The 13,009-nt window shown below is 36.3% G+C and overlaps 1 protein-coding gene across 1 annotated transcript; it reads right to left on the bottom strand.

Moving 5' to 3' along the window:
- Positions 1–2,292: 2,292 nt before the first annotated feature.
- On the bottom strand, positions 2,293–12,237 carry LOC139988179 (uncharacterized). The gene is made up of 13 exons (XM_072005283.1): positions 12,075–12,237; positions 11,475–11,570; positions 10,020–10,141; positions 9,723–9,949; positions 9,093–9,231; positions 8,845–9,002; positions 8,323–8,379; positions 5,658–5,761; positions 4,687–4,808; positions 4,070–4,296; positions 3,494–3,632; positions 3,258–3,409; positions 2,293–2,431 (listed from the first exon to the last, which is right to left on the bottom strand). Exons 2-13 carry the CDS (start codon positions 11,543–11,545, stop codon positions 2,330–2,332), a joined length of 1,620 nt encoding a protein of 539 aa, XP_071861384.1. The 5' UTR covers positions 11,546–11,570; positions 12,075–12,237; the 3' UTR covers positions 2,293–2,329.
- Between the last annotated feature and the right edge of the window lie 772 nt (positions 12,238–13,009).

The following is a 13,009-nucleotide window of genomic DNA, read 5'->3' on the forward strand; positions in this document are numbered from 1 at the left end:
AGCGTTATTGCAGTAGACCGCTTCTGTCGTAGCTGACGGACCTGAACGCGTCTTCGACTAGATCCGTCAGACACCTGACTGCTTGTAACAGAGCAGCGAGGAGAAGAGACAGTGAAAGAGAGATCAGTTTGCTAGGCACTAATGCGTTCTCCGAGGAACTTTGACTTTTGCTCGATATCTTCTTCCTCTTTCTTTTGTCGGAACTTTTACCGCCACCGGACTCTTTCTCTTTCTCCTGTATCTTTTCTACGGAGACTGAGCTACGCTTCGTTCTATTTGGTGATTTTTCTCGTGGACGCGGTGTATTTACCGTAATTTCTTTCGAAATCTTCGCCCTTTTCTGCTCATTCACGTTCGACATCGTGAAACATCGATTAGAAGAAATAGATTCGAGTTTCCTGCGAAAATCCTCCGTTTTCGCGTCCATGATAGTCCAACGTTTCTCGTTCAATCTTTTCTTATTTGTCGTAATAGATTTATTTTGCGGTGTTTGCAACATTTCTTCTGACCTCGCTTTCCCGGTAAGATCCGGAAAATTCCCATTCGTCGACTCGAATAGCAAATTCTGCAAAGAGCTTTTACCAGTATCGCGTTTGTCGCTAGAATCCAAATTAGAAAACGTTGAATTTTCATCCAGAGAGTTTGTCCTACTGTGACACTTGTCGCGGCAGAATAGTTTCTTCTCAGCACACGTGGTGTTCAGATTGTAGTCGATTGTTATCGGTTCTTCGGGTTCTGACGAACAGAGTCTGATATTCTCCTTGGCACCTTCGAGAACGATTCTTCTAGGCAAAGTTTTGTTCAGACTGTTTGGAATGAAGTTCATGGCTTTTTCATGGTTACAATTAGGATCGGCGGTTTCTTCGCGGAAAATTGTAGAACCGTCTATACAGTCGGTGTTGGAACGATCATCTACTGATCCTGATTGATTGTTTTCTTCTATATTAGCGGTGTCAGATGACTCTTCGTTGGAAGCGTCGAAGGCGCCAGCACCAGCATCATCGTCTTCGTTGTCGTCTTTCATTGTTATACTATGACCTACCCAAACCTCTTCCTCTTCTTCTTCCTCTTCTTCTTCATCTTCCTCTTCATCATCGTCTTCGTCTTCAGACCCAAGAGATTTTCTCTTGTTTATTACAGGAACAATACCGTCTGCGTACAGAAGATCCTGCACTTCGTAAAGACTCTTCTCGATACTTGGACTTTTGTACAATAGGTTTCTCAATTCCGGTATATCGAGGTCTTGCACGTGAAGCAAATTCTGCTCGATATTTAAGAGACTCTCTTCTATCTGCACAAGACATTGTTCGATGTCACAAGCTGGTTCCGAACTTGGATCGCTTTTCGCGCCAGAACGACTAGTTTTAATAGATTCATCATCACACGTCTGTCCAATACTCGCTGATTTTTGCTTCTGATCTTCCAACACGCCATTATTAGCGCCTAAATGTTCTCTCCAGGATTCAATCGGCCAGCAAACCGTCTGTAATAATTCCCTCGGCTGCGTTTGACTATCATAAAACACTCTATAGTTACTGTGACTATTGGCTACCTCGTAGTTGGTCTGCTGTCTAATGTCCCAACCTAACTGATCACTTTCCGCGTTTTCTCTGAAACTTCGTTCTCTGTTCTCCGACGACACACTATGATCGCCATGACTGTTGGCTACTGAATAATTGGTCACTTCTTCTCGATTAGCATCCAAGTAATTCTTAACGGCCAATTCCGAATATAACTCGCTATACCTAGTGTGACTGCTAGAATCTTTGTAAGCGTTCTCGTGACTGTTTGCCAGAGGATAGGTCGTACTTAGATCGAAATCTTCTCGAGGCCTTCTCGAAACTACTCTTGTCTTGCTGTAAATGGAAGAGTCCTCTTTACCGTGACTATCAGCGTCATCGTTCTCGTCGTCTACTTCTATTGCTCCTTCTGGGTAGGGAATTTCTTGCGTTTCATCAGGCACGATGCCAGACTCTAAACAGGAATCATCCATGAGTATGTAACCATCCAAAACATTTTCATCCAAATCGATCCAATTCCTTGAATGATCTTCACCCCATTTTTGTCTACTTTCTGCTTCATTCTGTTCGCTTGTCTGTCTTCGTCGTTCGCATATCGTAGGATCGTGTACATGTATTTGCACCGGGCAGAGGACGTCGGTTCTCCTCTCAACGTCGCAAGTGGATGGCGGTGTGGTCGCAATCAGTGGTGCGACCTCGTCTAAAAGGGCCTCGCGGGATTCACGGTACCTGTAACCGGGACACGGAGTGTTCACTGGAGAGTGTGAGAGGAGATTGACGTAACCACCGGCGCCTCTGCCTATGAGCGATCAGGTGATCGTTGTTGCATCTCTATTGTGACCCATTGCCGAGTCCTGGCTTTCGTTCAGCGCTTCGTTGCTCAATCTTGTACGGTTAAGGGTGGATATAACCTTAATACAGAAAAATAAATAAACAAAATATGTCAAATTTACTGTAAAAAGGTAGAACTATCTATAGAATAACGGAAGTGTTGAAATAGTGAATATAATATTTCTATAAAATAAGGCAAAAATCCAAGATAAAAAGCTGTCTTGGAAAATTCGTTTTTGAGAAAAATACATTTGAGAATCATTCGAGTACACGTGTACTTAAGTGATAACTGATTTTACAAAATTCACTAGATTATTGTAGCTTTCTTTATATTACCTACGTGACTAACTTAGTTAATATCAATATTTACATATTAATTCGCCTTTAAGAATTTAAGAATGAACACGATGAATCTAATAAGTGACAGTAATAATAGATGTAGACTAAACAGAGTTCAGTTTATCATTTTGATTAAAATGTGATTTATTATGTTGTACATTACTATATCGCGTCATATCGCATATTTTATAAAAACTCATAGTTAATATCAGGAGTCAGTAGCACTTGTGATACTGATAATAAATAAACTACGATACTGTGTCATCTACAAAAGTATGTCTGGACTATTGCACTCTACTATTTATTTGCAGTTAGAATACAATATAATTTTCTTAAAATCTTTCAATGTAAAAGCTTTCAATGCAATTTTCTTATTCTTAATTTTTATCTTAGTTTGAGCCATAAAATTTCCTTTATTGCACTTTTATCGTGCTTTATGGCACATCAATTATTATTGAAATTACTATATCATTATGATGTTAATTAATAATATAATAATAATTTTAGTTAATAATATAATAATTTGACTTATTTAAAATAATTATTGCGTTAATTATCTTTATCTACCTTTGGATGAGTGACTTTAACATCGCGAAATTCTTCGGTGAATGTCAAAATGTACACGCAGAATGCCGCAGCGCACAGCCATTCAGTGATAGTGCTAGCCACGTGCAATTCCCATCCGCCATCTTCTTTGTACCATTTCCGAGGATTCGTACCTGGAAACGAAAATACAGATGTATCGTTTTAATATGTAAAAAAAAGAACGTGTTAAACGAAGGGGGAAACACAAGCGAACTAACCCTTATAGGCCAAGCGTGCCAACACACCAGTGATGAGAGTTACGACGAAACAAACGGTACAAAAGGTGGACAATGCCGCTCGAAGATGTGCCAGTTTCAACGAACATCCGAGCGGATGCAGGTAGAACGAACACACGGCCTGGGAACAAAACGTGTGAAAAATGGGAAAGAGCCAGACAACGAAAGACAATGTAATGTCGTGAATAAATCAGCTTTCCAGGAAATTACGCAAGCCACGTATCAGACTTCATTTAGTACGATCCAATTAGGCGATATTAGTGTTTTATCCACGATCTTTCAGCTAGTTTTAATTTTTGTATTTTTATCAAGACGGATGGCAGTTGTTGGATTCTTTTCGAGGGGAGAACGAAAAATTTCGAATGTCACGTTTCATTGAACTATGTGGAATGAAAGCTCATGGGTATTAAATTTTGTAGAATAAAGATTGGAAAATAATTTGAGAGAAGAACTGTCGGTTTTGTTTTATTATAGTTAGGTAAAATAGTTAATTCGTGGATCTGTATCTATATATTTTACCATTGCAATTTCTTATTAAAATAAAATATTTTAATGTACCTGTGTCCAAAAGTATGCAGTTCCACCACCGAAACATAGAAGAGCGCCAATAAAGTGTACCACTATGACAGAGGTTTCTTGAAAGTTTGCGACCACTGAGAGGCCAAACGTCGATATTAGGCCAAAAATCAAGGCCCAATGGTTCCATTTCGGTAGAGAATGTTGCAACCTAAACGTACTCGAACATTCTTTCACTTGAGAGTATCTTATGTAGACGAGGAAGGACACTGAAACAATTCAACAAAATATCAATTATCAATATGATACTGCAGTATGTTGCGTTCAATATTTTTTAATTATCATTTTTAAGATTATTCTATCACAGAGACAATAATACAAATAACACATATCTATCAGTTATTTTTATATCAAACAATTTTCATTGATTCTGAGACACTTGTTATTTGCACGGGTTTAGATATCTCTTTTTAAATTTACGAGTCCAAGTTTAACGACGATTGCCTCCGAAAGCAAATGCTATTTTTGCTCCGTTAAACTCTCGCTTATTCCCAGTGAACGGGAATCGAGGTCAGTGTACCGTGTACGAGGTATCAATCGATTTTCTTCCTCCGAGTGTATCGAAGATTTAAATACATTTGTTGATGTTGGATACTCACTGAGCATTGCAATCATGTTGATAAACTGGGCGAATATGCAGCTTTCCGGTGCATAGGTAGCTGCATCCGAGATGTAAGGAAACTCTGCTTCCACATGACCCAATAGAACTGCTATTATGTAACTGCAAAATACAAATAAATCCATACTTTTTTATCGGAATATTTATTTACAAATTTTTTATTGAAAACTTTGTGGAAAATAAAGATATCATAACATATTCCATTGCACTTAAGGACTAGATATAGCAAAACAAAAGACATAATAAATTAATTACAAATATAAAATGCTATTTGCATATTCAACAAGATGCAAAACAGTCTAAGTAACTGTATTTCGTCTCAGCAGATGTTAATGTAATATTATATCTGCTTACGTTAAAAGATTAAAACACAGCATATTAATTACTATCTTGGTTTACTAAATGTGTTATTTTACGAATTGTTTGACTTCTATGTAGTCACGTGTTAATCGGAATATATTTGTAATATACAATAATAAAGATCGAATATTATCTTCATGTTTATTTATATGTGCTTCAGAATCTGCAAACTAGTATTTGCGGTGTACTATGCAGATCTGCGTAATTTGCAAAACAAATTTCCGACGGAGAATGTTTTATGCTTTGTACTTTGCATTCAATCACACATGGTGCGTCGAAAATAAAAAAAGGAAACTGTCGAACGTTGAATTTAAATTAAGCAAAACCGACTGCACACAGGCAGAATTCTTTTGTCTACAAAGTTCAAAATAACTAAAAATAGAACGAACACTATGGATTATTTTTTAGTAAAGAAAAACAATATCTCCAATCAAAATTAAAGAAAACTGACTGCATATAAACAAAATTTGTTTATCTACGAAATCTAACGAAACAAAGAAAAATAAAATAAATATTATAGATTATTTTGAACAGAAAAGAAAATACCAGTTTAACAACTTTTTCATAATATTGAGCAATAATTTTGCTTACGTCAAAATAAAGACAGAAGGCAACGAAATGAACAGGATAATCGGAAGATAATGGAGGTTGACCAGAAAGTCCTCTTTGTCCATGTTTCCTGTGTGCGTTTGTGGTTATTGTCGGCTTTCCCGCCGGAACCAATGACGTCAGATGATGACGCCCGCGGAAGACGCCGCTATCGTGGAGACACACGCGTCGTTGCACGCGTCCACAAGGTACGAGTACTCATGCTCATCTGTTCCAAGAGGCTGGACCTCTTATTCTACTTCTTTCCCACGGGAATCAGTCGCTAGAATGCATGGAGCTGCGACTGCACTGCAATTCGATTGCCATTAACGTTCTTCTTCGACATACCTTTGATTAAAAAACAATATGTCACGTGGCGACCTAATATAAAACGTGCTCGTATTATTTTCGATGTCGTTGTTTTCACGAATTCTAGTTATATTTTGATCCAGAATGTTTCAAATATGTGAATTCTGTCAAGTTGCATATATTATACATATATACATATTGTCAGTGGTAAAAATTTGCAACTCTATTTAAAGCACGAAAGGAGTCAGTGCCAGTCACTTTATGACTATATTTAACTGCTACAATAATTTATCATAGTACTATGATAATGCTATAGTAAAATACTACAATAAATTACATTATACTGTATATTACACTACATGCGTACGATTGAAAGTAGATCACAAACTGCGCGCCAGAAATATCGTACACGGTGTCTTACCAGAAAAACTACAGCAAGTGTCCGTGGTACACGTCGCGGTCGCCGCAAGTATTCGCCGACAATAGAGAATGACACAACTCGAAACGCCTGCACGAGGTGCCGTTCTCGACGTGTGTGTTGTCACGCGGGCGTTGTCTAGGGACAGAGGAAAGGGAACCCTTGCAACGAAGCAATTGGAAATCTTACGTAGCAACGACGCTCGAAAATAGTCGATTCTTCCAACTCATATGGGCATGAAAAAAATTGCTAATACCTTTGACGTTTTCGTTGTCTCTTGAACACCGACGTTCCTTCCACAAACTGTCTCGTCGTACTGAAACTAGAAACTCTTTCGAAGGGGCTGCACACGGTTGAAGGTCTTCCTATCCAATAGCACCCAACAACACCTAACACTCTTTACACTATGTTGTTGACGATGTACAAAGGTTCCACTTGGTATCCTTTTCTTTCGGTTCTCTCGTAGTTACGCGATTTTCGAGCTTTTGTTTGAGAGGCCAGGGTAAAGAGCGAGCAGAATCACAGAGGTTATGGCCGACTGTGCGCGATCGATGTTGTGCCAGCGAGAATGGCGCTCTCAGCAGCTGCGCCACGAGACTGATGCCGCGCCGTCGTCGTTACTGACAGACGTTCTCCAAGAAACGTTTGTCCTAATACTACCCGCGAACGTGTTGCGATAATACGTACATACATGTAGGCGTAACTCTTATCAATACCGGTATACTTTACTTAGATAATCACCTTTTCGCTTTACGATCGTCCGGATGAATTTCTTCTAACGAATTTATGACTCTGCAGATTCTTTCTACTTTTCTACGAATTCGCTGTGCTGCAAATATTCGCATTGAAACCGAATACGTATATCGAGGCGGGATTCCTTGAACACGTTCCTCGAGCGTGATCGGACGGCAGGCTTCGTTCTGCGATTAAAATCGATTCGAAGCGAACCACACGATATTTTTCGATAAAAATTTCATTCATATTACAAATTAAATTTGAGAAGCGATAGATTGAAAATCTATTTCTTCATTGATTCGTTGAACGAGGATTTTTTAATTTGGTTAGGAAGTCGCAGGTATCGACTGACAATTGACAACGTGACGAGTGCCAGTCGACATCCAAATTTAGTCGCGAGTAATACTTCAGGGTAAGATTCGTGCGAAATTTCCACATTCGAAGTAATTTTGATCGAATGAACAGAGAAAAAGATAAATCACGTTCGTTCACGGAGAGCAATTTGTAGTACGAACGTTCAAACAGCAAATTTCGCTTTAATGCTGGTAGATGATGACCGTTACCGTGTTTGCGGGTTTCAAAGTTGATTCGCGCCCTCTTCTGTGGAGACATTTGAATATTTGTTCGATCAACTTCATCGGGGACTATTATTTTACGTGATGAGTTTTATCGACCGCAAGAACAACGTAATGTCGGTATCTATTAGTAATTGAGGTGTGAATCGAGATAACGTGATCAGCTGCAGTGATAATCGAGCAAACTGTTGAATGAAAACAAAAAGAAATGGAAGATACTCACACGAATAATTTAAAGAATTTTGTAAACGTTAAATGTGGTGCTAACCCTCTATAATCAGATTTTTTTTCGATTTATAAAAGAAAAATATGATGTGATATAATTATTCAAAAATATACAAACTAAAGTATTTAATGTTTAAAGAATGAAAAAAATCATATTCGTTCCTTTAGTTGTGTTGATAAAAATATGAATTTACATAAAAATGCGTAATGTTTTAGTAATAAGCAGAAAATAAAATTTCCAAAATGTATATAACTTTCAAATTATATAGTGTTATAGAGGGTTGAATCAAAGAAGCAATTAAAAGTAATGTTACTAGAAATTATCTTCAAATGCATACGTTAGAAGGAACATAATTTAATACTTAATTGGCGCCTGAATATTCGAGGAGTTTTAAGATTCTTGAACTTGTGGACTTAGCTTGTGTGGTAATTTCAAATCTTGATCCTTGTCTAGATATATCAACTGAAAACAAAAGATTTGGAAGTCATTGCGATGTTATTTTAACGCTGTTTTGATTGAACTCTGCTCCGATAAGATTAATTGAATCATGATTATGATATAACTGTTTGGGAACTTTGAACACGAAGAGGAAGCATGACATTGTAAATTATGATTCAACGTGCAATATTAATCGCTTGTATCCATCGTGTGATAAATACTTGTATTTATAATGGCTCGCGAAAATATTCGAACATTTACCACCGAGAACTTATTAAAATTTTATTAGCACTATAATGAAACACAAGTATCGCGAGGTATTTATTGCAAGTATACATTTCTCAGAGATCATCAAAGTATTGGAACAATTAACTATTCGTTATATTAACAGGATATAATATTTAATAAGATCATTTTTAGTACAAATACTAATTTTTTTGGTTTTGCGAGCCACAGTGTATTAAATATAATGTTATAAGAAAAACGTACCGTAACCACAGGATCCTCGAAATTGATTAATCGAAATTCTGGCACGAACGTTAGCAGGAAAACGCAATAAACAATCGCTAGAACCCACTCGGAAATGGCACTAGCGACATGCCAGGCCCAGCCACCGTCGGTTGGCAGCCATTTCTTGTAATCATCACCTGCAATTCACAGAAACCTCATTATCACATATTATTGTCTGTCCGCTTATTATCATATCTCAAATAAGGCAAGTGGAGAAATAATGTCACCTTGAAATTCTAACATTGAAATGTAGCCAGGTAGGATCGTGGTAATTGTCAAAATTAGCGTCAACACCGAAAGTGCTGCACGAATGTATACTACAATTCTGCCATTCACTGCTGGTACCATTTTGTGACTTAAATATGTCTGAAAGCATTATCATGTAACAAATATATATTATCTTTTTTCTTGTGTACGAAATTTAAGGAGATAGTTTATTTTATATCTTCGAGAAGGTCGGCCTTCTCAATATTTTTTAAATTAAAGAATATAGCCTTAAGAATACACATGTACAACTCTTTGTTTGAGGTTCTAAAGATAACGATGTTATAGCTCTTTGACGACACATGAAAAGATATTTAAATGCATTTTTCTTAAATCTATATTTTTTGAAAACCTACTTAACTGATTAGCGTTAAATTTTGTGTGCATCTTTCTTGAAAAATTGTTTTTTCTTATCTTTATGAGAAAGAAGCGGATAGTCATATTTCAAAACTATTTTGTTTCATTATGCTATGTTACGCAGGAGTAAATTTCCAGAATATATCTGGGTAGAACATGTGATACGTACTATTGCTGACAATAAAAACTCCCTTTAAATTTATTTCTCTTATCCATTTATCAGGAATTCACCGTACCTGCAGGCAAAAGTAAATGGTTCCAGCCGTGAAACAAGTCATTGCTCCGATCATATGAGCCGCGACAACACGGGCTTCTTGAAAATTCGCCAGAATATCGAGTCCGAAGCAACCTAGAACGCCGCACCATGCCGTCACAACAACGATTTTCTTACTAACGAGATCGTTGCCCCTTTCGAATTGCCATTGGGAAACTTGTCGATGTCTAATGTATACGCAACAGGCGACTAAAATACATGTGCAGTGTCATTAACCGCGGTAGATATACGTTTAAACGTAAAACTAGTTGATATTTACGGAGTAATGCAGCTATATTAAGGAATTGGGCAAATATACACGATTCCGGAGACAAGGTGCCTGTTTCCGATATGTACGGAAATCCTGGTACTACGTGGTCCCATTGCACCGACATAGTATATCTGAAATGCAATTGCTTTAAAAATGGATGCTCGTATATTACATGTAGAATGTTGATTTAGAAAAGGGGATTAGTTAAACTTTGATTATAGTTAGATGTATTGATAACGTGATTCCAAGTAATGCTCAAAGAAAATAATATTCAATAATTTAGATTCAGAAATGTAATAAGTAAGAAAATGCAATGTAAGAAACTTTTTTAAAAATAATACAGTGATCTGCAAAAATCTTCGTACATTTTACACAAAGATCAATTTTTTAAAAATAAACTCTTAGAAAATTTCATACTGAAGTTAGTGCATTTTCTGCCAAGATGACTAAGAACTGGTTAAAAAATAAATATATTATATATGCTTGCTTTAAATCAGAATGACTTTGTCATAAGGTCCACGTCTTCTTCTGCGGAAAACTATATATGCTCAACTGAAATGAAACACATTTTCTTCTCTAAATTGAACAACTTAATAATTAATAATTAGTTATGGCCAAATACTGATAGAAAAATATAGTTACGTTTGAAAGTTAAATTCAGTAATAAATCACGATAAGTTTAAGTTTCGCTAGAATTTTTCCCTAATGAAAGAAGCACTTTCAACAAGTATGCTGGCTGTCGACGTCGCAAATCCATTCAATGGCACATCGACGATTGAATGTGGCTTTATTTACAGAACAATGATCCCTGTGAAGTGTACACAGTTGAGCATAATGAATCAAACTAATCACGATTTACATCATGCTGTCAGATACAGAATGCGCGGCTGTCGTTGTTTCTGATACCGTGGCCTTGATCGACCGCAAAACTAGTTAGTGAGCATTAGTTTTATTTTTGCTATGAATTGGCAATCATTATATTAATGTGAATCCATATTTCTAATCACTGAACCTTGTTCTGTTGCATCCTTTGGGTCATTTTCGTTCGAATCGTCTTTTTCCATTGCCAAGAAATTCCTCAAATTTGAAGAAAATATTAAAAAATCGTTATTGGAATATTATGATACGGCTTTTGGTTTCAATTCCATGCCAAAAATTTCCTTAAAATATCGTAAGTGGTTTTCTTAACGGAAACTAAAGTAAAATTGGAATACAGAAAATTGAACGACAGCAACACAGTTAAACTATGAGATTAAAAATAAGCAACATTTTTGTAAGAAAATATTCTACTGGTGATGAGTAATTTTTGACAATCAATTTAATCATAATAAAAATTTGATTATAGTTAAATTATAATAAGAATTGAAAGTAAAGTTTAATGCAATTGGAGATGAAGGAAATATAATCATTTAACCAAGAATTCAGTTTTCTCCGTTGAAGCTCATTTTTTCTTGGTAGACTTACGTAATTAGAAACGTTACCGGAATCAGGATAAAGAGACTTAGTGGAAGAACGTGCAACTTTCCGTAGGACATCCTCGCACTCGTTCGTTCCGAAGCGCTGAAAAATATCGTGTCTTTTACCGAACTGTACTATCACATTCCAGATACCTTGAGTTTCATAAACGAATACAGTTTCATCGACTAATATACCAATAACGGCACAATTAGATCACTTTGTAAATGAAATGCAAATGAAAGATCAAAATCTTAATTATAATTCACTAATCAGAATAAAAATCTTAAACTAAGAAGCATAGTACAGTAAAATTTTTGTGACACAATATATGTTACTTCAATTTTAAAGTTTAAGTTTGTTTAAAGCATTTATTACAGAGCCACTGAAAAATTTTCATTTCACCAATTTATAATTGAAATTGAAGATAAGAGGCTTTAAAGATAACTTAAAATAATGACTAAATACTACGATGAAAAAATGCTAGTCAGAATGCCATCATTTTCGAATTAATTGCCTGGTAGAAAAATAAAATGAGAAGTAACATTTTGCTCATTCCAAGTAAATCGCAGTTACATGTATCTTTTCCGCAGAAGTGTAATTCCTTACCTCGACGATATAATTAGGTTTCTGGGATTATTTTTTACTAGATGAGATAGCTGCAACTACGCCAAGGGGGTACCTTCATGGGACGCCTTGGAGCGACTGCTCATCAGCGCTGTTAGCGTACCTCTTGTTCTACGCAACCTGGCGATCACCGATTAACGCACACGATTACATTGCATAGCAATTAACGCACTGTCTGATTTCATTCTCGATCAAGTCTGTCTCATTTTCATACAAATCGATTTCCTTCTCGAGGACAGTCACTTGAAATTCCCTAAATTGTAACAAGTATAACAAATTCTCCAATCTCTAAGTTACAAACTCATCTAATTTTAGTTCAAATATAAGTATATTCTATATTCAACATGATTTTATGAACATACTATATATTGAATTGATTTGTCTTGATTCTATATTAAGAAACTGGAACTCAAATTTGCCTAATTCACTAATTTATTTAATTCATTATTTTGTTTCATGGGTTCTTTTTTCTGGAAGTTCTTTAATATTAATACTTTAATACCGTAATTACTTTAATCCTGTCGAAAGCATTATCAATACTGTCACCAAAACTATGTTGTAAACTGCATAATTTCCATATTTCATTCGACGGGCGTAATTTTAGAGATCCGAATCTCAAAGCGTGCCTCTGAAGATAAATAATGATGCAGAGGTAATTAGATAAACAGAAGAATTTTTCTTAAATATGATTTGTAGGTTTGTTAGTCAACGAAGCTTACATTTAACATGACCAGAACGTGACTAAAGAGAATTAGAATTTATCGATAAAGTGTTGCTGGTACACGCTGAGTCGCGTTCGATAATCCTCGCATGCCAATGTACGTAACAAATGTTTAACTGTCGGCTACCAAGAATTCGTAATTAACGCCGCATTATCGGCCTTACGTACACCGATGTCGTAATGGAACATTTGGGGA

The sequence above is a fragment of the Bombus fervidus genome, chromosome 6, assembly GCF_041682495.2.
Source record: "Bombus fervidus isolate BK054 chromosome 6, iyBomFerv1, whole genome shotgun sequence".
Classification (NCBI taxonomy): domain Eukaryota; kingdom Metazoa; phylum Arthropoda; class Insecta; order Hymenoptera; family Apidae; genus Bombus; species Bombus fervidus.

Excerpts from the sequence above, each read along its gene's own strand:
- LOC139988179 (XM_072005283.1), bottom strand. The coding sequence starts at position 11,545 with ATGTCCTACGGAAAGTTGCACGTTCTTCCACTAAGTCTCTTTATCCTG. Across the intron at positions 9,950-10,019 it reads TAATATAGCTGCATTACTCC|TCGCCTGTTGCGTATACATT; the intron begins GTAAATATCAAC and ends CATGTATTTTAG. Across the intron at positions 9,232-9,722 it reads CCATTTACTTTTGCCTGCAG|ACATATTTAAGTCACAAAAT; the intron begins GTACGGTGAATT and ends TAATGCTTTCAG.